Source organism: Cyprinodon variegatus, unplaced genomic scaffold, assembly GCF_000732505.1.
Source record: "Cyprinodon variegatus isolate N-32 unplaced genomic scaffold, C_variegatus-1.0 Scaffold186, whole genome shotgun sequence".
Lineage (NCBI taxonomy): Eukaryota > Metazoa > Chordata > Actinopteri > Cyprinodontiformes > Cyprinodontidae > Cyprinodon > Cyprinodon variegatus.
In genome coordinates this window covers 419,304-446,946 of record NW_015150639.1, presented here as the reverse complement: position 1 = coordinate 446,946, position 27,643 = coordinate 419,304, and the positions used below count along the sequence as shown (strand labels likewise).

At 36.5% G+C, this 27,643-nt stretch overlaps 2 protein-coding genes across 5 annotated transcripts in view; one reads left to right on the top strand and one right to left on the bottom strand.

The window, feature by feature from the left end:
- Positions 1 to 23,896, bottom strand: part of megf6 (multiple EGF-like-domains 6) — an 84,533-nt gene extending 60,637 nt beyond the window's left edge. For 2 of the 4 annotated variants that reach the window (XM_015379151.1, XM_015379150.1), the window contains exons 1-4: positions 23,333 to 23,894; positions 20,007 to 20,141; positions 16,936 to 17,045; positions 7,167 to 7,271 (exon numbers count right to left, since the gene is read on the bottom strand). In XM_015379151.1, coding sequence (XP_015234637.1) covers positions 7,167 to 7,271; positions 16,936 to 17,045; positions 20,007 to 20,141; positions 23,333 to 23,424 — 442 coding nt within the window. In that variant the 5' untranslated portion in view covers positions 23,425 to 23,894. Of the gene's footprint in view, positions 1 to 7,166; positions 7,272 to 16,935; positions 17,046 to 20,006; positions 20,142 to 23,332 lie in introns of all 4 variants that reach the window. The other 2 variants (XM_015379153.1, XM_015379149.1) reach the window with 2 other exon arrangements.
- Positions 23,897 to 26,965: 3,069 nt separating this feature from the next.
- Positions 26,966 to 27,643, top strand: part of akr7a2 (aldo-keto reductase family 7, member A2) — a 6,455-nt gene continuing 5,777 nt past the window's right edge. Inside the window, exon 1 of the mRNA XM_015379127.1 lies at positions 26,966 to 27,242. Coding sequence (XP_015234613.1) covers positions 26,966 to 27,242 — 277 coding nt within the window. The remainder of the gene's footprint in view (positions 27,243 to 27,643) is intronic.

Genomic DNA, 27,643 nt, shown 5'->3' with positions numbered 1-27,643 from the left:
ATTAGATTAGATTAGATTAGATTAGATTAGATTAGATTAGATTCGATTCGATTAGATGAGCTTTATTGATCTCACAGCGGAGAAATTCACTGGTCACATATTGACATAGTAATTAAAGAAGGTTCAAACAAGGAGGAAAAAGGTGCATTAAGAATAAACAATATATATACAGTATATCAAGGTAAATAAGGATTAAGGTGCAAGTGTACATGTATCACACACAATGAAAAACGAAATAAAAATAAGAAATAAAGAAATAAAAAATACAAGGGAGTAGCACAGAGATTTGAGATGTCATATGTACAATCCGGATGGCTTATATAAAGGTGGATTTACTTTTACATTAAAGTGTAGTAGGTGGGTAGCAATGGTGAGGAAGTGGTATGACTATTCTATTCACATATATTGCACAGTCAGCATATTGCACAGAATATTGCACAGTCAATAAAAAAAAAACTATAATATAGCTGCACAGTGGTTTTTACAGGAGTTATTGTGGTTATAGCGCAGTATTATAGAGTCTGGTGGCAGCAGGAATGAATGACCTGCAGTAGTGCTCCTTCTTACAGACAGGGTGTCTAAGTCTTTGACTAAAGGAGCTGCTCAGCTCCTCTACAGTCTGGTGCAGGGGGTGAGAGGTGTTGTCTATGATGGATGTGAATTTGGACAGCAGTCAATGTAGTATTTGTTAGAGGAAATAAACATCTAATGTTTGGCTAACAACATAAAAAGAGAGAGCTGCCTAATTCTGCTGAGCAGAAAGCCTTTTTTAGATTAGACCTATCATCTACTTGCCTTATAGTACATAACACCTCCAGACATGTTTAAATATGGCTGGATTTTAAGATTGTAAGTGTAAAAGCAAAATGAAGAGTCCTACGATACTTGAAAAATATGGTGCTTTCTTATAAATTTCCCACAAACTACAGGTTTGCTTTCTACTACAAATGCAAAAGATTAAACCACATCCTGACCCATGCCTTTCATTATTCTCTTGGCCCAGTATTCATCACCCATTATCTGTGTCACCTGCTCCAGCCTGTATTTAACCTGCCTCCTTGCAGTCATCAGTGCCAGATTATCCAAGCCTTTTGTCATGGTCTTGGTTCTTTTTAAGTTTTCTTTTGAGTTTTCTGTTTCACTTTGATCCATGGTTTTCTTTGTTTTCTAGTTTAATTGGTTTAATTCCTGTTTTTTTGTGTTTTGTTTTGATTGCCCTCTTGAATTTGTCTCCTTTTTCCTAGCTCCTCTGTTCACACCTGGTCCCATACAGCCCATAAGTGTTGTCTTTGTTCTGTCCCCTATATATACTCCTCCTGTGCAGTTCCTCAGTGCTGGTTCCTCGTTTTTCCTGGCTCCTCGTGCATGTTTTCCCTGATGTCCCCAAGGTTATGGTTTTTCTGTACTAGTTATGTTGGATTTTTGGATTCCTGCCTCAGTTGCCTGAGAGTACTACACCGAACTGGATTCCCCTTCGGTACCTCTTCGGATCTCTGATCTTCTGGCACAGACTCCTCTGAACCTCTTTGACACTGACTTTGGTTTCGTCCTCTGCATTGTCCTGCTTTCCTTTGTCTGCTTGGATCTGATCTCCTTCCAGCTCTGCAGTCTTCAAAGCTTCAGCATCTGGAACACACTGGGCAGCATTTGCCATATTGTATTGGTGGCCATCCGGCTGGAATCTCCCTCTTCCTCTGGGCACGAACAGAACTTTAAGACCAGGTTAGTGACTCAAACGTTGGTAATCATCTTCCGCCAGATTAACGTGGTCACTAACCTGTGTTTCCCTCCTGTAGATGTTCCTTCCTACAGTAAGATGCCCTAGCTGCCCACTGCCAATCTGTCATTTTTAAATAAATGTTTTTTGAGAAATCTGTCTGTCTGGTTTGAATATTGGGTCCTCTGTTCCATGCCTTGACAGATGGCTGTTTTACATCCAAGATCAAAATCTGAGGAATGTTCCAAACCTACACTACAAACTTATGAGGTCAAAAGAGGAGCCAACCTGTTTCCACTACATACGAAAATACACCTAATAAAGTGGTGAAGTCATGTTTTTCCATTATCTTTGATCCATGTTATCAGCAATGCAACATGTATAATCTTTTACATGATGGTAAATATTCTAAGTAGCAAAAAGTGTTTGGCAGGTGCTCTGTTCATCTTTGTTTCTGTTTGCTGCTGAGCCCAGATGTCAGCAGCACATATAAAGACATCTGCCCAGCCAGCCATCTGAAAGGCGCTGATCCCAGAGGACAGGATTCACTTACTGATGACAGGTTGGATAAAAAGTAAAGTGCTTTATTGGTTTGGGACTCATAATTGGATGGCTGCCACTTCAGTAGTAAGATTAAAAAAAAAAAAAAACTCTCAACACGCCTCATTTGAAATTAATATCTGAAAAAAATATAAACATTGAAATGTCAAAAAGTTAAACTGTAGTTTGAGGGTATATGAAGGAAAAGTTTCGATTTTCTTTGATTTTTACATATTTGTTTTTTATTAAGAGACAATTCCTTCCATGTAAGTTTCCTAATAGATATTGAACTTAATATGTAAGCTTTAAATGTGATCAAATAATTTTTAATTATGGCTGCTATGTGGAAGCTTTGGCTCTTTAAAAAAAGTGATAAAACCCTAAAATCTTACATTTAGATATAAAAAAATCCATGCATCATTATATTAGCTAGCATATTTGGAAATGCTAAGCTAATTTGAACCCGATGACTGAAGACGGAATTTTCAACAGTTGAGTAATTTATCCTCAAAAATCTCCATAAATCATGGGATTTACTGTCTGTAAAGTAAAGACAGGCTCTAACTTTACTATAGAGTGGAACAAAAACAAAAAAATAAATAGTAATTATTGTCTTATACGTCATTGTTGCACATTGCTGCAAAAAGGCAAAACAGATGAGGGCTTCAGACAACTATTGTGAGCAGGAGACTAAATGACCCCTTTGAATGGCGTAACCACACCCCAGCTGCTATACACTAACATGCACTAACCACATCAAAAGGGCTTCGAGGGGATATCACTACATGGTGGGGGAGGAATGCTGCAGAAAAATGCCTGAAGTGTTGAAGTGATGAGTGAATGTTTGTCTACAAACATTTACTTACAGCCCCTGCGGCTTCAGGTTTTACATAATCTTGACAGCTGACAAACCAAGTAGGGACCTACACTTGTAGAAAGCACAGGGACGACAACGGTAATAACAAGCCTGGGTCAGCTCGGGAAGAGCGTGCCATCATCTGCACAACTGTCATAACACATGAACCACAGTGTTGCAGAACCTAAAGGTAGCAGCAGATGTGTATAACCACTAAAGTAATCTTCATAAATGTTGAACAACAAATTTCCTTTAGCTAAGAAATATATCAAAGCAAACAGTTTTCTGTAAAAAAAAAAAAAGTAATTTTACACTCTATTTGTAGTTTTTAGCCTTACCCTTCCAACTTTCTTTACGCTATGACCTTAATTTGGCAGTTGCAGAACAAAAAAATAAGCAGCTCTGAGTTTATTTTCACTAAGGCTCAACTCCCATCACAAGTGTTGCCTTTGCTCACACAGCAGCTACAGTAGCATCATCTGGTGCCAATCAGGAGGCAATCAAACTGCCTTAGAGTTTACAGACCAATAGGCTCCAGTAGCTGAAGGATCAAGGTGTGGGGGCTGCTATGTACTAATCAGCATCAAGGGCCCCATCAATGGTGGATATCACTTACAGTGTGAAAAAATTCTGCTGGACCCAAATGTGCAGCAAGGCAGGGAGTCATGATGGCTGCGTGGATACCAATCAGCTGGGGTCAAAGGCAGATTGGCATCAAATAATGGACCTTACATTGCTTTAGACAGAGCAGCTGATTTAACATCAAAGCCCACATATCTGTGTAAATCAGAAAGATTTTGGCACTACATCGATTTTTCTGTTATTTGCTCATCAGTACAGTCATAGGAAGAACCAAGATCAAGCATGCTGCCTCTAAATGTTTTAAGAGGGAAAGTAGCAGCTGTCATATTTTTATTGTTTTTATATTTAATGATGATTAAGAAGGCAAAATAATAGCCATTATGCCTTTGAATGCTGCAGAGGCTGTGAAGGGTGGCTTATTTTCCCCACAGAATGTCCATGCGTCAAGCATAATGAGCCCTTTAGAGAAGCCACTATTGCTTTTAATATGAAAAGGGTTATAAAGCCATTTCTAAACAATTTCAATTAAATCATTCTTCAATAAGAATTGTTATTCTCAGTTAGAAATTGTTAACTTTGCCAACCTTCCCAGCAAATTCATCACCAAATCACTGCATAAGATTTATATAAACATGGCAACAAAAAACTTAAAGACATTTATTACATGTTCAGCATGAGAATCACAACATTTTACCCTAGGCTTATTTTTAAAGGAAGCTTTTTTTCATATGTACCTACTGATGATTTCAAAAACTAGTATGAACAAACTAAAATTATAATAAGAGCTTTTTTGCAAAATTATTGTGTAAAACTCCTGAAAGGGCTCTTATAAAGGTTTTCTTAGACAGTGTGACAACTGTGACATTGAACACGAGTTGCTGGGTTTGATGTTTTGTTTGTCAAAAAAGTCCCATCAACATAAGTTGAGTCCCAAATTTAAAGGAAACCAAAGTATGCACATTCAACCTGCAAGAAAGATTTACATATTAAGACCTATAATTTAGGGTCAATCCAAAAAGTAATAACTCGGTACCAGTAGCATTTAAAGCTACTAAGTTAATGAAAGGAACAACAATCTCAAGCAGACCAACAACTCTACAACAGAATACTGCAGGAACAGAAGAATCAAAGGTTTGTAATGGCCTAGTTAAAATCCAGAGTTTAACTGGATTTAAATGTTTCGGCCACATGCCTTTTAACGAGTTGTTTTGAGATGAATGCATGGAACATTTACAAAAAAAAAGAAAAATAGAAAAAAAAAAAAAACATTTGTCAAGTCAATGATGCTTCAGCGACAAGCTGTTAAATCATGGTGTAAAATTCTGTGATTAGTTTCCTGTACCTATTCATGGTCATGGACGCTTTCCTTGTTTAACTAAGTGATTAATTTGATGATAGATGAAGAACAGGAGGAGAGATGGGTTACATGATATTTTGCCCATATTTAAACCAGAAATATTGGAAATTTTTCAAATCATGTGTAATCCAAGTGTCCCCACATTTTGATGCCATTCAGTATGCTCTGTATTTAAGTATAGTAAATTAAGAAAGTTAACCTGTAAAATTAGAAGTTACACACAGAGTCTTAAACAAAAAACAGAAGTTCTTTGTCAATGGTAATGCAACAATTTAGCGTTTTTTTTTTTTTGCATACCACATCAGCTTTGCTTTGTATATATTATATATAGTATAGAAATATTTCATCTAACTTCAATAATGGGAAGTCTACAAAATTAATAGAAGCTTTATAAAAATATGTATTATGGAGAAACATCATAGCTAATAATGAAGTTGCTAAAGTAAGATGACAAAAATCACTGTGAATTTAGACAGCTTGACACTACAGCTATGAAGGAACCTGAAGTTTTGATTTGTTAAAATGCTTTACTTGGAGCTAATCCAAGTATTTCTGCTAAAAGAACGTTGACATACAAGGAATTTCCTGTCATGTGGAATTATCTGAAAAACAGCAAAATATTTCCCTGTTTTACTTCAGCTGCGTAGCCTCAACAATCTGCTGATAAAACACTTGTTTCTGGTGGGCAAGCCAACTCCTGATGTGAGAACATTCCTTTTATGCCCTAAACATAATTCAGTGACTGTAAAGGATCTTAATTACAGATTTCTGTAGATCTACTTTTAAGATTCCAAACTCCTTTTTATATAAAGATTTTGCTGATATCTGTCCACTTTTACCCAGAGAGGCTAATTTCTTACTGCATTGTCATCTTGAATGGCAGAATCTCTTCGTGAACTAAAACTCAGACTGCACAGGATGATGACACAAACTCTAAATAAAAAGTTTAGCAAAGAAGTTCATAGCTGAAAACTTTTATATTATGAAATTATAACCATGTTAAAGAGGATAAGCTTACTTTTTCTCATTCTTCTTTAGAAAATAGCTTAAACTGGACCAACAGCATTTGTGAATTCTGATTTTCATTTGTATTTAAATCTGGACTTTGACTGGGCCATTCTGTCATGACTGATTTGGTATAAATCAAGTTAAATTCCATAGTTAATAGTCTGAAATGGCTGTATTTACTAATAGGTGGTTCAGCTATGTAGGAGCTTGATAACAATCAATCTATGTGATTCAGGTCAATAAATCTCTAAAACTTTGTGTTGGTCTAGCATAAAACACATTGAAGTCTGTGGTTAAAATTAGAGATGTAAAAAAATTATCAATTTGGGATTAACTGTTGATTAATGGTTTATTAGATTGCAATTTGTTCCATCCAATTAATTAATATTCTCCACTTTAAAGGAATTTGTTTCAGTATTGTAATGTTACTGTTGTCCTCTATTTGGTGCCACTTTTCATTCTTAATCAGATGCTTAATGTGATGCTGGAACAGGAGACATGTTATCGATCAAGAGTCCAGACTGGCATTAATGATACTTTTTAATGGTGACATGGATGCAGAATTTCCTTTATGCAGCTTTGTTTCTGCAATGAGTCATCAATGCTTCAAGTTATCACCTATATAGCATCCATTTAGCTGCGCTGCATGGCAGAGCAGCGTTGAAACAAAGTGGCAAATAGTCTGACAGCAAGCCAGACGGAGATATCCTGTCTTAGTTTTACATCTCTGTTTACTGGAATAAAAGGTGCTTCACATATGTAGGTTCCTGTTTTGTTACATCTTATAAATATGTTTAATAATGTGCATGAAAACGTTTTTTTTTTATTCAGGCAGTACTTAAATTATTAAAATATAATGAAGCACTATTCTTTTTATTCAGCATATTGTAAAAAAGATATATTCATCCTTTCATGATATGAAACAATCCTGTTGATACAAGACAAAACTCAGGTAAAGGAAAAAAACAATACCAATACCTTGTTAATCAACCAATAAGATCAATATTTGTTCATCAATAATTTTCGTGTCCCATTGTGATAACATAAACACTTCAAAGAGAGTGAATGCCCTGCATAGGAAACATGTCAAAGAGGTTGCTACGTACCGTACTGGCAGCTGGGCCCATTAAATCCTGCAGGACAATCGCAAAGCTGGTTAGATCCTTCCCGACACCGGCCCCCATTGAAGCACACTCCATAGCTACACATTGCTGTGTGAGCACATGTGGACAGATGAGGTGCAAGAAGAGAGGAGAGAGAACAAACGTTTGAGAGAAGCGAAGACACCTGGCTGTTTTCATGAGACACTGACATCTGTGCCTTCAAACACTGACCGCTTTCTAACAGAGACATATCATCAGCCTGTTATCGTCGGTCTTAAAAGGAACGTTGACTCTTCTCAATTCACACTAACCAATGTAAGAAGAATGCACCTCTTGGCTTACAAAGAAATCAGACCTTTGGCTCACTAGACGATCAGAGTTGGACATGATTAGCAGCAACAGCTTAAAACCTGCTTACAGATTTTAAGCTGTCGTTTTTACCTTTGTTTTATACTTTGAATTAAGTGTTAAAAACATTCATATATAGATATATATTTACATTCCCACCCAAGATAAATATACTTTTAAAAGATGGAACATAAACATACAGAATTTACTGAAGATGAAGCTGTATGATTTTGAAATTTAAAGCCTAAAATTTTATACAAACACGCACTTTTTTCGTAAGATGGAGGTAATTTGTGTTTAGGGTTGTTGTCCAGCTAGAACATCTAACAATATCCAAGCATCAACCATCTGATCCAAAATGTCACTTTTAGATGAAAGGTATGGTTAGATGTTGATGGACAAACCAGAAACCATTAATGTCCAGGTGAACCATCATACAGAAAATGCTGGGATGCCAATGTTAGTGGCACTGCCAAGTCCTTGCTAGAGAAAACCACCTACTACAAAACTGAATTATTTAAGCACACCTAGTACATCTGAAATTGGCAGCTACTGACAGACACAAGCCAAGTGTCAAGTTTTATGGTGAGAGGGAAAAAATAGGAGCTGAAATACATGGATCTTAAACACCAGAAAAGGAATTGGAATTGAGAAAACAGACATTAAGCTCTTTGTTTCACAGTGACTTTAATCCTATGGGAAATTTATAAAAAAAATAAAGTCTTTGAAGAGAAACAACGATACCCTGTATAATGTGGGAAAATGAAAGCCAAAAGTATGTCTGATGCTTGCAGACATCTTTAAAAATGGCCGGATGTTATGCAACTTACTGTCATTTAACCAAACTCTAACTCTGGTATGTATATATACTAAAGAATGTGTGCAGTTTGAGCCTGTATGGACTTAATAAAACTTCCACTTTTAAAGAATTGTTGAAGATATTGTATCATCAGCCCACCATGAAACACGAATAGTTCTAATAAATCACATAAAACTCTAATCAATACCATATTCATGCCTATGGTGTGTTTATTTTGATGCTTAATAGGAACTGTACGCTACAATGATGAACTACAACTGTGACTGAGTAGTTTAGAAGGTAAAAATCCTCTGCTACAGGGTGGGTACAGCTCATCCGTTTCACGGAACAAAGGAACCTGTCTCCATAAATCTCAGAGTCACATTGTCCATGCTGGTAACTGTAAAATTTAAAGAATCTAAGGGAGATCAAGGCTGTTATCCTCTATGTGAATTCCACTCTAAGGTTTATACCTTCCCTTTTCATAAATCTTTATAACACTCACATTAGTCATGACAGCCTGCTTGTATAATACATGTGTGCCTGAGTCAGCCTCCTTAGATGAGGCTGGGATTTATGTTGGGACTTGGACTCTTCCATCCCATCATGGTCGTTCATGTGAACATCAATAGGAGGAAAAAAGATAATTATGAGGATTGGGAATGGAAATCTGTCCTTGCATTTTTTTTTTTTTTTAGATTTGTTGGAAAGTCAGCTTATATTACCATCATCTGTCAGATTTATTTCTGTTCATGAACTCTAATCAGAGCTAACATGGGCAATCATTACAATGGTTGCTGCTTATTTTAATCCGGTTTTAATAACCTTATATGGTCTGAGAAAAGGATTTGATTCTTCAATTATAATTTTAAAAAACACTTAACATTTGCTTTTTACTTCTCCCAAAGTCCGACTTCAAACAAAAACTCCCAAATGCTAGGGTTTTGTTCTATTTACATTTTACAGACTCCCAACACCATGTTTGCAATCAGTACTAAGCATTAATGATGAAAGTATGCATATACTAATAAAATAATATATATCTGACATCTATTAATTACAGATGAAATAATGTGTAATGCTGCATGTCTGTCTAGAAATGTAGTCATAACCAAGACTAAAGTTAAACCATTCACTCTCTATATTTCTACATCTACTTAAGAAAGCTTTAAAGCCCATTTTACCTTTTTTTTTTTTTTTTTTTTTGTACGGCACTAATGGCTCATTTCTATGACAGTAGGCTGACAGGAAGGGGGTATGAGAGAGGGGGAGAGACATGCGGCAAAGGAATTCGGATTCGAAGTCGTGTCCACTAACCACTCAGACTTTGCCATAAAAACTTGTACAAACATCCATGTGTTTTGGACAGGATTTTATATGATAGACACAAACAAGGCAAGCATAATCAAGTGAAAGGATAACGTTACATGGTTGTAGAATCATCACACAAATTAGAAATCTGTAAAGTGTGGCCTGTTTTAGTATTTGGCTCCACTTTGACATCATACTTACCATAAATTTGTTTTGATTAAATTCAGAGATGTGAAGTAAGGAAGTACAAATACTTCGTTACTGCACTCAAGTAGATTTTTCTGATATTTTTACTTTACTTTACTACTTATTTTTATGGCAACTTTTTACTTCTACTCCTTACATTTTTACACAAATATCTGTACTTTCTACTCCCTACATTTTAAAAAATTGGCTCGTTACTTTAGTTTTGAATCATTTCAATGGAGTTACCGTTATTATTTTTCATGTCATCAATACCAAATTCAATCTAATTGGATGGGAATCTACGTTGCATTTGACGCACCACTACAAGATGAATCGACAGATTCGGCGGTATTCATTGGCGGCAAATCATTGCAGCTTGGTGGCGGCGGCGTTAGCATAGTAGCATGGACGACGAGATGATTGAAAATGAACACAACGGAGATCTAGTCCTATTGGCAGACATCCATTTAAAATGTAGGCAACAGCATGAAAAAAGTGGTTTCTACTTTTACTTTTATACTTTAAGTAAATGTACAAGCCTGTACTTTGTTACTTTTACTTGAGTAAAGAAGTTTAATCAGTACTTCCACTTTTACCAGAGTATTTTTTCACACAAGTATCTGTACTTTTACTCAAGTATGGAAAGTGAGTACTTTCGCCATCTCTGATTAAATTACAGTTTATAGACTTATGCGTACACTTGCAACTGTAATTTCAACAAAATCCCAGTCAAATACATTAAAGTCTATAAGATATCAAATTGTGAAAATGTTTAAGGCATTATTCCATGTTAATTAGGCACTGTAAATGTCAAATTCCAACAATACAAATTTCTTTTGTCTGAAATTAACAAACTGCTTTTGAAATCTAAATTAACTAAGTGAAAAACATCCAAAATGTGTATTTTTATAAGGTTATTAAGATAAACCTAATAATTCACAGGTACAATCTTCCACCTAATAACTTCCAGTCCATTTTGACTATGCAGCTACAAATAAACACAATAAATTAACAAATCTGTTCCATTTCCCTCAGATTATGTAATGTGAGGGAATTTTAATAGGGTGAAAGTAGGTGATGACAGATAAACAGTTTCAACATGATCCAAATATTTTAGAACAATGTTACAACCAGCTGTGAGGGATCAAACTAATGAGACATTCCTAAAAATCTTTTTAATAGAAAAAAATCTGCAGCTCCTCTGTAGGAGGTCAGAAGTCTGTCAGAGTAACTGCTGGGCCACATGACAAAGGGACAACCAGGGGAATGCAAGTTCCCTCGCTTAGGGACATAAGACACAAGGGATTGTTGGCAACTAACCAGGGCATTTTTAGGCAATCCCCTACCCCAGCCCCATCCGCTGCTTAATCTTCACTGAAACAAATCCTTAATGTGGGAAGCAGCGTTCCATAAAACCCACTTGTCTGTTCCTCTGGCCACTGTGTTACAAAGACACCTTCTTTGAGAGGATTAGCAGCATCCACAAAAAGAAGACAAAGAGAGGAGCAGAGGTCACCAACTGAAGCAAAGAGCAAAAGAAACAAGTCAGTGTTGTAGGGATGGCTTCTGAAAGTTATATCCACATCAACACAGAGGAGAACTTCTGTTTGTTTAGGATATCTTGGTCTGTTTAACCTTCCTGGTTGACGCTAAAGGAGAAGTTATTCAGAAAGGTTTACTTGCACAGGTTTACTTCATGAGGGACTCACCTTGATGCCATAACTGATACACCCATATTTAAAAACTGTACTTCAAGGTCTGAAGAAAAATAAAAATAAAGAAATATTGTGAAAATAAGGGCTAAACATGATAGAAATGTTGTGATTCTCTGAATAACTAACAAGCAGATGCATAAGTCAGGGTCCACTTCATGGCAGCGTGGACCACCATTCAATCAGGGCCTTTCTTCAACATCATAATAAATGACCTGAATGTATTTTATTTAACAAAGCATTTTGATTTAGGGTTGCATAAAGTTGCAATCATTAATGAATGTGACCATTATTCACATTTATTTTCTTATATTCGTGGATAAATCATCTGATTCACCATTAAATAAGCCCAGTTTTAATCATTTATCAATGTTTACCAAAATGTTTTAGCACTTGCTGGAGAGACTATGTTTCTCTCCTGGCCTGGGAGCGCCTTGGGGTTCCCCCTGGAGGGTAACTGGAAGAAGATGGCTGGATGGGTTCAGAATTCAAGTCAAGTTACAACAAATTAAGTGTTTGGACACATGGTAATAATGTAAGAGAAACTACTCATGGATGAAAGGGCAGAAAAAAGAAAACAAAGTCCCAGATAGGTGTTTTAAAACCTAGACTGTCAGGTATATATCATATTGGGTAAATGTTTGTAATGCGAAAACTTTAAGATAATTTTTTAGTTAGCAATATATGACATTCATCTGTCAAAGCGCAGAGGGCTGCCATGTAGGCTTTAGTAATTTTTTAGTAAAAAATGTTTATAAAATGGTATTCTCCTTCATCACATTTGGAATAAAGGGTGATACAGACAACTTATAGCCAAATTAGTCAGTTATTCTGCAGGGCAACAGGTAATCATGCTGCACCACCAATGCATGTCATTTTCTTAATATCAAAAATTTAAAAGTGGGGACTGCACAGCCTCATATATATATTGCAGCAACAAGTTTTTTTTACTTTTCTGTTGGTACAGGCAGCAATATCAATCATCAATATTTCTGATATTTTTATTTTTAAATAATGGCTATTATGGCCCTTTGTTACCAGCACCAACTGAATGATACCTTTTTTTTTTAATCTTTTTTTTTTACAAAAGGTCCTGTGTCAGGTTGCTGGAGATAATTTATTAGTTTTCCATCTTTTCCTCACACATTCAAAAAAATGTTTCCAGGTTTTAGGGACTGAACAGAAAATCTAATTTAAACGTCATCTAAAATCTGAAGAAAATCTTTCAATATAGATTATATAAGGAAAGGAATATAACATTCTTTGTTTTCCAAGCAGAGCGTTTCTCATATTTCTAAAATTACGATAAAACTGTAAAAATTATTAACCTGTTAGCAGACTTAACCTTGAATCATGGGACTTTCTAAATATAACATTTCACTTTTTCCATAAGCAGTCTTCTCTGCATTGCTTCAATACAGTAGCATTCATCCACAACTGGAGCTACAGTAGAAAGCACTGACCTGATGTTTAAAGGCTTTTTCTACATGTTTTCTTTGGAGACAGTTAAATCTTTGGTCGATTTGACACTCTGCCATTAGACGAGTTCACCCAGCTGTCAAATTCAGTTCTGAGTGAAACCTAAGCTCTTCTAGAACCTTGTATTTGACAGCAAATTAACTGAAGGTTTAATGTCGCTATCAATATGTTTCTGACTCCATCCAAGTTGTTTGCCGTCATCCACTGTGTATTTCCCATGTGGCTTTATAAAAAGACCACCCATGGACACAGTCAGAACCATTTCCTCCTTTTCTAGCCCTAGTACACATTTATGCGCCTTTGCTAGTCTCGTCACAAAGAAAGTTGGTTCCTATTCAGCAGTTAACAAGGACGACAAACTGGAGAAGCCATTGTCCCAGCAACTCAGCCCCTGCCACAAAATGCATTGTGTCATCCAATCAGCATGACTGCTTGCCTTCAGTCCTCTGGCCATTCTAACTCATCCTGGCTGCTTGCTAAATAAAAAAAGGTTTAACGCATTAATTGACTGACCCTTGAAGTGGAGGAAGTCGCTATCACAAAGTTAAGGGCCCTAACCTAGAGAAAAACAAGACACTGAGCAAATTGGAGCCCTTTCAAGACACACAAAGGACACCTCCATTGTATAACCCAAAACTTCATTCTGACTCCACATCTCAAATACTAGACTTTTCATTGAAAAAAAAGATGTTAAAACATCTGTACATGGTTAAAAATGTATATAAATGTTTAGAAGCACAGTTCTAACAACTTATAGATCTTAGTAAAGTGCTCTGAAGTATGTAAATAGTGTGCAAGTTAAATACGCTTTTTAAAAATAACACTGGCTTGAAATTACAAGATGAAAGAGGAGCATGTATTACCTCAATGAAGGAAGGCTTTATGTTTCCTGGGCTGTGGTATATTTCTCCTCCAAATGAATGACTAATTACACTTGTTTCCAAAATGCCTAGCCTCATAACTACCAAGGCCACAGACTGCAGACCACATCAGCTTCTCAGCAACTTGTGGATTTAACATTAGAGAAAAAAAAGACAGTTTACACAAATATATAATTTTCTTGAGCCAGAAATTTTATCACATCTAAGCCTTATGCAAATAACCAATCTATACCTAAACCTAACGTGAACTCAATTTAACATATTTCCCTACATGTACTTTTGTCCACAATGTAAAATATTCCAAGGAAATTGATTCAAACTGTCCCAAGAAGGTAATAAGATTACACTTTACAATAACCATCAAATCCATCATTTATAAATGGTAAAGACCATTTATCAATGCTTAACAGTTTATTAATGTTTGTTCTATTTGTAAACTACATCTGAACCAATTAATTATAAAAGGTATAAATATTATTTATTAAGGTACTATGTCCACTGGTGTTAGGGTTAGCGATAAGCTGACATGGCAGGGCAATATGATCTAATTAGCTTTTATAATTTTTCCCCCCAGCTTTTATTGTCATTACACTGCCACAAGTACAGAGCGACGAAATGAACTCTCTGCATTTAGCCCATCCCCTTGGGGAGCAGTGGGCTGCCATTGTGCAGCGCCCGGGGAGCAGTGTGGGGTTAAGGGTCTTTGCTCAGGGACCCCGAGTGGCAGTCTGTGGGAGTGAGGCTCGAACTCAGAACCTCAGGATTCCAAACTTTATGCCCTAAAACTAGGCCCCCCCTCTAAATGGCCTATATGCAGTTTATAAATGATTATCAAGCATGTTAATGATTAATAAATGTATCTTTACCCTTTATAAATTATGGTCATGATGATTATTGTAAAGTGTTAAAGAAACCAATAATTGGCCACACATACACACACAAATTCTCATTTTGCAATAGGTAGTGGGAACCATGTGTTGACTCCCATTCATTCTTACTCATTTTAACTCTTTTTATGTAACCCTGACAATAACCCTAAACCTAACCATTAACGGTGCATACCTCATCCCAACCGTAACCTTAACTCAATTCATACCTTAGTTCTAAACCTAACCTCTGGCAAAATAGCTCAGGAGGACCACAAAAATGTATTTACTTTAGAACAACCGGACCTCACTTTGCTAGTAAAGTAAGAGAAACATTTCTCATTCAAATGGCAAAACAGAAACACCAACACACACTTCAAACGATTAGAGACAACAGGAAAAAAAGAAGAAATTACAAGACTATAAATCACTATTTCAGTCCAAAACACACCTATTCCTCCTGTTTGGTGGGTTTACTTCTTTTAATTCTATGCATTCTGAAAAAAAAGTATTTTATCATTAATATTATTGGATCTGTAGGGTCCTGCAAAATACCAGCTATGCTGGTTACACTGTGCCTGCTGAAGCATGGTGTAAATAGCACATAGCAAACTGTGCAGGAGTGGGAAGCCTCTGATGTGAGCCTCTTTTAATCCAGGTTCAATGGCTCAGAGAAAAGGGTGATTTGTTCATCCCATCTTAAAATGCTGCCACCATCCTTGGTTACTGAGATAAAAGCCATGCCTCATCCCAAAGAGAGCAGCCATTGTGTAGCTTAAATACAGACAATGAACAGCATAGGGGAAAGTCTCTTAAAGGCATTTCTAATAGCGTGTTTTAAAACAAACCAGACTCCTTTCGGGAGAGTGCACTGCATTACTTTACTGTATAATTTAATACAATAACTCTGTTCTTGAAAACAAAGAGCTCTTTGATAGACACAATGATAGGATGTATGATGACAGAAAACTCCTGATTTTTTTTTTCCAGCTCCCCATCCCATCCACCTTCCATTAGGGCTGGTTATTAACCATGAGTCAGTTACAGACAGAAGATCAAATCATGAGAAGTGTATTGTACACCAAAAAGCCAAGGGGACAAGCTGTTTACGGGGAAACTTTGCCAAGACTCTCTTCGTGGTATGCAGGCTGTCCGATCAGGATCACCGGTTGAAAAATCCCATCAAAAGAGCCTTCTATGTTTCAGCAGTGTAGAGCTAAGCTAGTACTTAAGGAAACAGGCTGCTAGGAAGAAGTTTGTTCAACAGAAATAATTCCCAGAGCTGCAATCAGGGTTCATATACAGGGTCTAGAAAAGTCTAATTTTAGTCCTTTCCCAGGTGTATAAGTATGTACACAAAAAGTGTATAGAAACAAATTGTTCCTTCCATAATACATATCTTTCCTGTTCTCTATGTGTAATATTCATCTTTCTAATTTCATTAGTTTTATGAGTTCAAACATCCGCCTGGAGCAGATTTTATGAATGCATTCATTACGACAATAAAACTAATTGAAATGGACCAAGATCTCTGGAGGGAAAAGTTTATACTTTAATATGAACTGAATACACTTTTAGTAAAGCAAGAATCATTCAATTTTTTTCTTATCATATAAATCATTTTCTCTAATGATTTGTTTAATTAGAAACAGTGCACATTAATCAGCATTAGTGCAATATGAGGCAATGCAAAAAATGCTTGAATTATCACAAAAATCAGCAGCATGATTCCTTTAACAACTTTTTTTTTTTTTTTTTTTACCCTAAACCAGTTATGGGGTGTTTTAGAACAGGCAGACATTTAACCATCTTGCATACAGAATACATAAATACAGAAGTACTACACCACATACTTCTAAATTTAGTTTTTCAATCATCAAAAACAGGAGTTTTTTTTTTTTTAAAGCAAATTAGACCAAAGAAGGGTTATCCCAATTTATGAACAATTGTCAACAATCAGATGTGAAACTAGTTGCAGGGATGCAACATCTTACACAGACCGTGGCATAAACTAATAACATTTGCTCTGCTGTCTGGATGGGATTTTAGATATTGGTAGACTTTTTCCTTACTCAAGTGCCTCTATTACTGTTAATAAATTATTAATTCCCTCAAAGATTTACTTTAAAAATTCACAGAAATTGAAACATTTAACATTAGAGGATAGAAAATGCATACACAGATACTTACGATAGAGACAACCTGCCTCTCCATTGAGCTGAGACCATCCAGGGCAACACTTGTGTACAGTGTGAAAATCCTGTTTGTAAAACTGTCTGTATGCTGTATAATACGCTGTCCTGTAAACATGAGAAATATTCAGTTAAGAACTTTAAAAGGCATGGCAACAATATATATGGAGAAATATAAGGATTAAATACACAAAATGGTTCTCAGTAAATATATATTTTGTGAGTTGAAACAACCAAGTAATTCAGTTCTACAGAAAAAAAAAATAAATAAATAAATAATTAAATTACATAATTAAGTTCATTTTTTTTATGAAATCAGAGGAAATAAAAAAAAAATCAAGAAACCAGCTTTAATCAGCCGTTAGTTAAAAATTATATCAGCTGGTTTAGTCCTAACTAATTTTTCATAAATAAGTTTAAGCAAAAAAGTTAAAATAACACAGGTTTTCCCAAGGACCACTCACAAAGAGTTTATAAATGCCGGTAATTATCAGCTATGATTTTGACATGAAAACAATAAATATTGTGTTCAACTGGATAAGCAACTACACACTGAACAATTGGTGCTCAAGGCTCCACTTCTGAAGAAAAAGCTGATGAATCCAATTTAAAGGAGCCTTTTTAAGAACAGCCAAAGAAATACTGAGAGCATAAAAACCTTCATCATAGTGAAGTCGACCAGGGGAAGTTAATGTAATAGGGTTATTTTTCATTCATATTGCACTGGTAGACCTCATCTTATAAAACGGAAGATAGATGGAGAATTATAACAGTATTTCATTGATAACCCCTGAAGTAAAAAAAAAAAAAAACGATTTTTAAACAACAGAAAAATCCCAAAAACATAATTATTTACTTTTTGATTAATCGCAATAAAAAAATTGTCTGGTAAGTTCTTAGAGTCTGTTCTAAAGTTGATCTGACAAATCATAGAACAGGGGTGGGATTTTACAATTACACTAAAATTACCATCAATGCAACAGCTTCTTTCTGTAAGCATAGCAATCAATATCGCAGCCACAGTGGACAAATATTTTAAGAATGTTTTGTATCACATCCCCGTTGAGCTGGATATATCTTTAAAATTTCAACAACTAGCAGCTGTCAGAGATTTTTTAATTTTACATTTGTTGTTATCTGTAAAGAAACTGGAAAGCAGTTCAGAGAAAATGTCACTTTGATCTCCATGTTCCGAGGTTAAATGAACGCACCATTTATTCTATTCTATACATCCTTTTTTTAATCCATATTTTTTAGTCATGGCTACTTTATGTGTCATGATCTTCACAGTGATGACTGGCCTGATTACTCATTTAATTCACCTGCCTTGCTCCGCCCAGTTCAGCTGATCCACCTGCTTCAGCCTCTATTTAACCAGCCTTCAACCAGTCATCAGTGCCAGATTATCCAAGCCTTTGGTGAAAGTTTCTCTAGCATACCTAAGTGTTACTGATTGCCTGATCCTGGCCCGTTCTGCCTCTGGACCTCTGAGCCTGCCTGCCTGCCCCAATTCTGATCTGTTTGCCTGACCTGTCCTCTGATCTCCTGGTTTTGAATTCTGAGCACGTCCTCGACACCGACTTTCACATTGCCCTCTGGATTATCCTGCCTTTCCTCATCTGCCTAGTTCTGATCTCCTAGCTGTCCTCCGACCTCCAGGACTTCGGCGCCTGGGACTCTCTGGGTGGTTCCTGCCTCATCCTTCGGGCTCGGACTGAACGATAAGACCAGGTTAGTGACTCACATGTTCACAATCATCCTGAGCCAGACAGACATGGTCACTAACCTGTGTTCTCCTCCTGCAGAGCTTCCTGCCTTAGATGCTGACACTGTTCTTTACAGTTCCGTCTTAAATAAACATTTTGTGAAACCTAACTGTCTCCCTGCTTTGAAAACAGTCCTTTTGCTCTGAGTATGACATTATATTATGTTTGTACAAGAAGGATTTATCTTATTTTAGCAAAAGAAAAATAAGTAAGTGTTGCATCAATCAAAACTAGAATTCACAGTAAAATCTAAGAAAATAACTGGAGACCCGAATGCATAAAAGTGGCAAGAACCTTCAAGATTTAATGAGCCTTTGTGTGGATGAAAAGACTAAAATAACATCTGAGGATGCAAGACATATCTTTGTTTTGTCTAAGCTGGGAGTCTCTTCTTTCACTAAGTATATTTATGTAAGACTGTCAAATACTTCATTTTTGAAACACAAAACTTAAATTCAGGAATTCATTTTTTATGTTTTATTTATGCCTTGGAATAACTTGAAATATTAATGACCTGTGTTGGGACGTTAATACCTATAATGCTGTTAAAAATGTAGTATACACTAACAAAAAATGTGGTCAATATTTTCCACTGCTGACAAAGCTGTGGAACTGAAATGTTATTTAAAATACATTTACTTAACTATTGAAGCATTTAATTTCAGTCATGATCCCCCTTGCTCCTAATGGACAGAGAATTGGGTTTCTAAGGTAGATTTGTGAACTAAACCTTTCCCAGGCTTGTAATGCTAAGGCCGTGCTGGGTGGAGGCTGTAGTTTAGCGACCCTCTCATTGCTCGACTCACATTATACATTTAGTTTACAGCACATAATTGCTGCTTTTGGTGCCATCAAAGGTACTTTTGACTTTGTGGACGTGGTAAATAATTCAGAGTGATGGATCAGGTGAACTCGCCTAAACCTCAGAAGGAAATGCTTCCACTTAAAGGAATGTCAGCAGCAAAGAGGAGAGTTAAATAACAGGTAAAGCCTCTGAAGAGGTAGCATTTACCTTGCATTTAACTCTAGAGCAGCTCTAAAGAGGAAGCCAGAAAACAGAAAGCTGCATCTCATCCTGTCTTGGATTAAAAATTAAGACGTCCTGGATAAAATATCAAAGTAGGCTTAAACATGTGACCATGCATAGCCCATGAATGAATGTTTTCCTCCTGCCAGGAGTCAGCAGGATACTAACAGCATCCCCTTCAGGAGATGTTGGATTTGTTTGTTTAAGAGTAGACTCACAGCCTTAGAGTGATGAAAGGGAAGAGCAGACACACTGCAAATGAACTGTGTTACTCACCTCCTTTCGTATCCCATGCACCACAGTTGCCCTGCACAGCCTTGCTTCCACACTTTAACCATGCGTGTGAAGGCCTGCACACACGGCTGCCTCTGGGCAACCAGAGTCACCTCCCTCTCTGTGCACACATTGGGCCTGGAATGAAAAACAGCAGGGAAAATACTTAACGTCAAGATGTTGTACTGTGTTTCCACAGATGTATGGACGGCAGAAGGAGGAAATTTATGAAGGCTTCCGGAAGAGTTGTAAGAAAAGATAGATGGGCAAAGCTCATGTCAGACATTTAGTTCAGTTGTTGATAGAGTGATGCGTGGAAAGTAATTACCTGATTCTGTGAGACATCTTAAAGACCCAAGGTAAATTCCTTACTCATGTTTCAGAATAGTAAAGCCCAAAGACTTTCCTTACAATCTGAATAAGAAATTATGTAACAGACCAAGATAAGCAGTACATCATTGGAAATGGAAGAAAGATTTATATATATTTTTTTTAATGTTTTTTAATGAAGATCAAGTAAAGAGTTTTAAAACAAAGCTGATCAGGTAATAATTAACACTGTGAGCCCTGAACTTTTCATAGACCTGAAAACAGAAATATCATCATGACTTAAAGCTTTAGTTTTATAAAACAACCAGTCATGCCTCTGTTAAGTCTGGAGGAGCTGCATCTGTTTTGGATTAATTTATTGACGGGGCAGCTATTAGTTCTGTACTCCATAAATCTGGTCTTTATCAGACAAATAGAAAGAAGAAAAACTTGTATGGAGTTTGACACAAGTCATTGGAGGCAAAGCCAGCATGCAAACCAAGGTACTGAAACTGAAGCTTTTAATGCAAAACCCTATGCCTGGTTAAAAACTATTGTTACACATATTAGCCTGAACGCAACATCCCCAAGGGGAACATGGTAGTGGCAGCATCATGCTGCAATGAGTTGGGAAAGCTGAAAAAGCTGCTTAAAGTTGATGGGGATATTAGTGGAGCTTAATACAGGGCAAATGTGGTAGATTAAACAATATATCTACTTAAATATCAAAATATATTGCTGGAGAGAAGATAAATCAAGTGAAACTTGTTTTCACAAACAACAGAAAACAAAGATAAGGTTATTGCTACTGATTTAGCCCTCCGGAAAGTCAGTTTCCCATGTGGTTGCCCCAGAAATTAGTGCCACAATGGGCAGAGGAAAACACTCAGAGGTTGTCAGTTTAGGTCTTTTTCAAATTCAACTAAATCATTGTGTCTTCTCTCCAGGTCTTTCCAGGTTTGTGTACATAAAACACAGAAGAAGCTTGTCAGCCTAATCAAGGCAGCTCTCACCTTTCCACCTTCGCAGGTGATGCATTTGCTGCTCCAGGACATTTTAGCACCAGAGAGGACAGCTGCACTGCTATTTTTTCTTCTCAGCTAAAAATATTCAAATATGAAGGGAAACCTTTGATTACCTTTAACTAGGGCAGGTGCTAATGTTGTAACCAGAGAAATATCCCATACCTAGAGCTAGAGCAACAGAGAAAATGTTAGATCAATATAAATAGTTGTGTTATAATGGTCTAGTCAAAGCCCAGACCTAAATGGAGTTGTAGCTAAACTTGAAATTTTATTTAAACTGTCCAAATCTATCCAAAGCAATAATAATATGCAAAGGTTTAAGTTGCTAAATCTGCAAAGCTAACAGAGATGTAGTGTTGGCCTATCACATTAATTATTTAGTTTTAGAGCCCATGTATTTTTTCTTAAAAGTTTTAGGCCAGATGCAATCAGACAAAGAAATAAGGCAACTTTTTCCACCACCAGGTGAAACTGTGTTCTAATCTGATATTAACTTCTTGCAGCAAAAAGTCTGTACAGGTCACATATCTGGGAAGTCTAATCACAAAAAGTGCAACACAATCTTTAAAACAATTTCTTTTGTTAAATAAACCTTCTAAGAAGCAGGTAATATTGGTATGTGTGAAGATCAGCAGTGATAACATCCAGCTGTTCATCTCATAAACAACAGAAACCACTGACTCCTCCAGCTGTAACTACATATGATGGCATAGTGTCATGAAAGAACTTAATGTTCTCACATAAATGAAGCACTTGTTTATTGTTGTGAGGTTGAAACTACATGTTACAGCACACTGTCTCTTTATTTGAGTGGCCAAACCCACTTCTAAGAGTTTGAGATGCATAAAGAGTGTGGAGTGAATAACTAATATCAAAGGACAAATGCATAAAAGAACAATTATCTGCACGATACATTCATAATTTGAATGTATCATCATTAAAGAGGGGTGGGGATGCTAAGTAATAACTAATGAGCTATACTGCCATATTAACTTTTCTCCTTTGGTATTCGTATTTGTGTTTATGCTCCATTAGATCATAGTAGATATGGTGGCTGTTCACACCATGCCAGGTATGGTGGGAGGTATCTTCCAGTTTAAGAATACATGCATGCTCAGGATGAGGGATTTCTACAAAGTCAACAACTCAGTGCCAACCAGAGTTCAGCGTTACAACATGCTTATCCAGGATTGAATGCTGTTCCAGTCAGTGACTCGGTTCAATCTGCAGAACTTATTATGAGAATGTTATAACGATTTTCTATGATAACCTGAATTTGACGGCCTTGTTTGATAATTAGGATCAACTTTGAATCTACATTGTATTTTGGCCTTGGAACCTGTCTGTAATTTGATTGAATTTACATTTTTAAGCGCCTTGAAACATTTGTTGTCAATTGGCATGATAAATAAATGTCGGAATTTAATTAAAATGTTTTAGTTAAAGGTTAGTTAACTGTTTGCTGTTCTAGGATTCCTATTTTTAGAAATAATAAACTTTTAAGACAGAGCAGCCTTAGCAGATAGGCTTAATGAGCTTCTAATTCTGCAGCTCTCTTATAATACGACTATAGGAGGCGCTGTTCTCTATCTGCACCTTCCTATTTATATTGTTTTCAATTTCTTTTCTCAATATTCAGATTCTCAATCATATATGGAAATAACTTCCCTGACAGTAATTCAATTTAGTGGACAAGCTGAATTCTTTACTATTTAGTAATAGGTTTTATGTTTGAATATATTTTTAATATAGAAATAAAGTAATTTATGATCAAATTAAAATAATTTTTTTTCAAACAAAGTAGAATTTTATTTCTTTAGTTATTTTACAAAAAGAAATCTAAAGAAACTATTTGGAAACAAAACACTAAACCTTTTTTTAAGCAGCAGTAAAAGATGAGTCTTTTAAACTTGAAGAAACTGTAAAGAATCAGTTATTATGCTATAGGTCAAAAAAAGTAAATGTATTATGTGGATAAAATCAGTATTTACTTACATATGGGGTTGGAGATTGCTGGCAGTTGTGTAGCCGAATAAATAAGCTTCTTTAATAAATACTAAATAAAAAGAAAATAAAAAGATATCCATTTCCTCTTCCAGGACGTTTTCTCAGTCTATTTTTTTTTCCTTAAAGTTCATTTAGGAGCATACTTCAGTTTAACTAATTAGTCACCACCAGAACATAAAAATCCAAATCCTCCACCTAAAGAAAGTTCCAATCAGCGTAAAAGTTGGTCCACGCAGGAAATCGGCAAACCATCCCAGCGTCCCTTCTTCTGCTCAAAGCTGGTGTTTGGCACTGAAGGGAAACTTTGCAGCTCACCTATAACTCGTGTCTGCAGCTGCTGAAATGAGGGATAAAACCTCCCACAGGATGGCTCTGCACGTTCCTCTCACTGGGCTGTTTGGAGAGGGTCGCGTTCTATCCAAACCTTGCATTCTGGGAAAGTCACAGGAGATGTGCGCACAAGTGGGGATCAGATCAGAGATCCCAGTAGAAGTGAAATAAAAACTTTTACAGTCAGTTTTGGGAATCATTTACACAAATGCATTGTTTCTTTCCTCAGGAAAAACAATCCCCCTCGCCTCAGAAGCTCTATATGGTCGTGGATCGTGCGCGTATCCAAGACTTTGCGCGTACTGGTTCGCACGATTTAGAATGAAGGTATAGTGAAACGGTGTCTCTATCAAGCTTAAAGTTTGGGGGATATTTGCGGCTGCAGCAGTGGGAAGTCTGCAGCATAAAACAGCTGATGGAGCAGAGAAAGGGTCAAGAATCTTATCTGGTCACTGCTGCTCTCCAAACAAAGTCTGCATTGCCATCATAGGTGTTCATGACCCAGAAGATTCCCGGGTCAGAACAGCTTTACCAGCTTTCTGCCAGCAGTGTTCTGAGGTCTGATTATATATATATATATATATATATATATATATATATATATATATATATATATATGAATTTAATATATGCACAAAAGCTAAATGAGGATAAGGATTGTATATTGAAGAACAATGATTAAGATACCTGTAAATCACTAACAAATAAACAGAAAGTTCTATAATTGTTTTAAAATAGTAAAACTCCTATATTCATTTCAAGCTGAGCTTCTAGACCATATTTACCAGGGGTCTAAGGTTTTTTCTTCTTTCATTGGGGCACATAACAAAAGATTAACACACACACACACACAAAGGGGGAATTATATCACTTAGTATATTAGGTGAGCCAGGAAGCCAACCCTTAGCAAAAAGTAGTTTATTCAAGTATACTAAAAGTGCACTAATTTCATACTTAAAACCAGGCAGTGCACTAGTTTACTTATTCTAAACTATATTTCATATACTTAACAATAGTATAGTCAAGTGTACTTGACTATACTATTGTTTACTCTATTGTTTACTAAAGTATACTTAAAGTATACTTTAGTAAACTTAAAATGTCCAAATTTAGTTCGAATAAGTAATACTTCAAGTACACTAATAGTACATTGGTTGGTATACTTTCTAAACTTATACTTAAGTATTCTTAATATAACATACTTCGATACTTTTTGCTAAGGGAAGGGTGCAGACCCATGATATAACATGAAAGCTGTGGTCCTATCTTAATATGACTGAAGCCTAAAGTAAAATTTCTGAATTTCTACATAATTTATTAAGTTAATTGTAAAGATAAAAGATTAAATAGGTGTAATGAGACATCGAGTCTGATTTTTTTACATTTGTATTTCCATTAATGCTAAAATTTTAACTTCAAGTGTATTAGATGATGAGACCAATAATTTTTTTTTTCAAGACAGAAATGTTTAAGCCATATAATTTAATTCAATTCAGTTTATTTATATAGCGCCAATTCACAACACATGTCATCTCAAGGCACTTTACAGTTCAACCAGATCATACAGTCAAATTGATTCGAAGTTTTCTATCTAAGGAAAACCAGTTGATTGTATCGATTCTTTGACTCGAAGGCAATTCCTCACACCTAGCATGCTTGCAGCAACAGTGGAGAGGAAAAACTCCCTTTAACCGGAAGAAATCTCCAGCAGAACCAGACTCGTGTGAGGGGCCATCTGCCGAGGTCGACTGGGGTTTTAGAGAGACAGAAGCAGACACACAGTAAGAAGCAGAGATACAAAAGGCAACTGTAAACCAGGTCCATAGGCAACCCTGTCCAGGAAACACACAGCCAGGCAGACGAGCTCCAAGCCAGCTCCCATATCAGAGGATGAAGAGAGCACATCCAACCAGTCACAGTCAGAGAAACAGGACTACTCTAAAACACAGACTGATCTCGAACCTCTATAAACAGAGGTGTTGATGGCAGCAGCACAGCTGATATTTCTCCAGGATGGTGTCACAGTCAAACAAGAGCAGACCAGATGAAGCTACTATGAGAAAAAGGAGAGAGAGCATAACATAAGAGATTGAGATTGGGAGAATAAAGATAGAATGAAGCAGAATGATGAAAAAGGGGTCCCTATGTCCCCCAGCAGTCTAAGCCTATAGCAGTATAACTATAGATATAGCTCAGGATAACTATAAGCTTTAGCAAAAAGGAAATCATGACCTACACAACTGTGGAGACAACTGGAGAAATTATGGATAACCGCAGCTTTGATTAAATAATAGCAACACCCATGGATGAATTAATGACCTTAGGTCAGACAAACCAGTGGGGAAAAAAACAAGTTTATATTGTATTTAATGACATATATAATGTATAATTAGTGCTTATGTCTTAAAAGAGTTTAGGGTTGTTTTGCAAGGAATGGACTGCAGCCACCCTACAAATATCTCCAATACATTTTATGGTGTCACTGTGATTGATTGGCCATCAAACTCCATGACCAAAATCTCATATAGAACCAACTGCACAGATGGAGTAAGCTAAATTGATACAGGTCCATAGGCTTTTTCCAATTCAGTAACATTCAGAATTTTTGAGAAACTCATTTTTTTGGGTTTTCATTGTGTGTAACGTCAATTATCTAACTTATAATTTAGCTGGAAAGCCATTAGAAATATTAATCAACACTTCAAAGCAAAAATGATAAATTAATCATTATAATAATGGTTTACTAAATTAGAAATTTACTCCATTAATTGGAGTATGGGTTTGTCTGTAATTGTTTTCTATCTGCAACTACTTTAGTGGTGCAATTTTAGCTTCAGTTAGTTTATATTCTGTGTAAAGCTTACTACTAAGCATGTTTCCATTCCAACTATTTATTGTTTACTTGAAAAATACCGTCAACAGATTAAATTGGATTAAACTGGGCTGTCCATCAGAGACTGTTTGTGTGGCGTGTCTAAAACAAAGATTTGCCGCCACCTTGTGTTCCGAAATATGTACTACAACTATACGACGCAAACAGATAAAAGAGAGAAAAAGCTAAAAGAGCTGAACAAATATTTACATGAGTCTGAAACTACAGGAAGTGGTCATAAAGCGAACCTTGGTCCTTTTTTTTTTATGAGTAACCTTGAAAGCACAGAGCCGCTGAACAAGCAGGTGGTAAAATTTACACGGAATTATTTGCGTTTCTTCACCGACAGGGTAATTTTGCGACGCTCCCTTATTATCCAACCTTTGCCCTTCGTCATAGGCTAGCTGCGGTACTGTAGCATGCTGTGGGCAATAACAGGCGCACTCTGCACTGTCAGGCGAGCCAACAACATAAGAACTCTCCTCGTTCCTCTCAGAAACATGTCTTCATCCCCACTTAAACGGCCTGTCACCCTGCTGGGAACCATGGCGTTCGGGGGACGAGCCGACGCCGAGCAGAGCAGAGGGATGGTGAAAGCTTTCCTGGACAGGGGGCACAGCCACCTGGACACAGCCTTCATGTATGTGGATGGGAAGTCGGAGGCCATCATAGGGGACATGAACCTTCCTAAAACAGGTAGACTGTAGGCATTTATCACACCAATGCAAGCTGAGTTTTTAAAGTCACACAACTAGATTATTTATGCTGAATTTAACAAAAAAAAGAAAGAAAAATCTGTCGAAAGAAAACAACAGGCTGCATTTCCAGACACTTATTTGCAAACAGAAAACAGCAGAAAAAAACTCTTGAAGAAAATGTTGTAGTTTTTTCTATGACCACAGGGTGGCAGTAACCTACCATTTTTATCAAAAGCCCTCTCTAGCCATTTTATTTCTGTATTTGGTAAATAAATCAACGCAAACTAACAGGGGCAGAGCTAGATGGGGGGCCAGGACCTTAGCCAATCATTGTCCCCCCCGTGGCCACCCCTGCCATATATACAGGGGTTCTGCGGCTCATTAAAAGTCATCAAATTA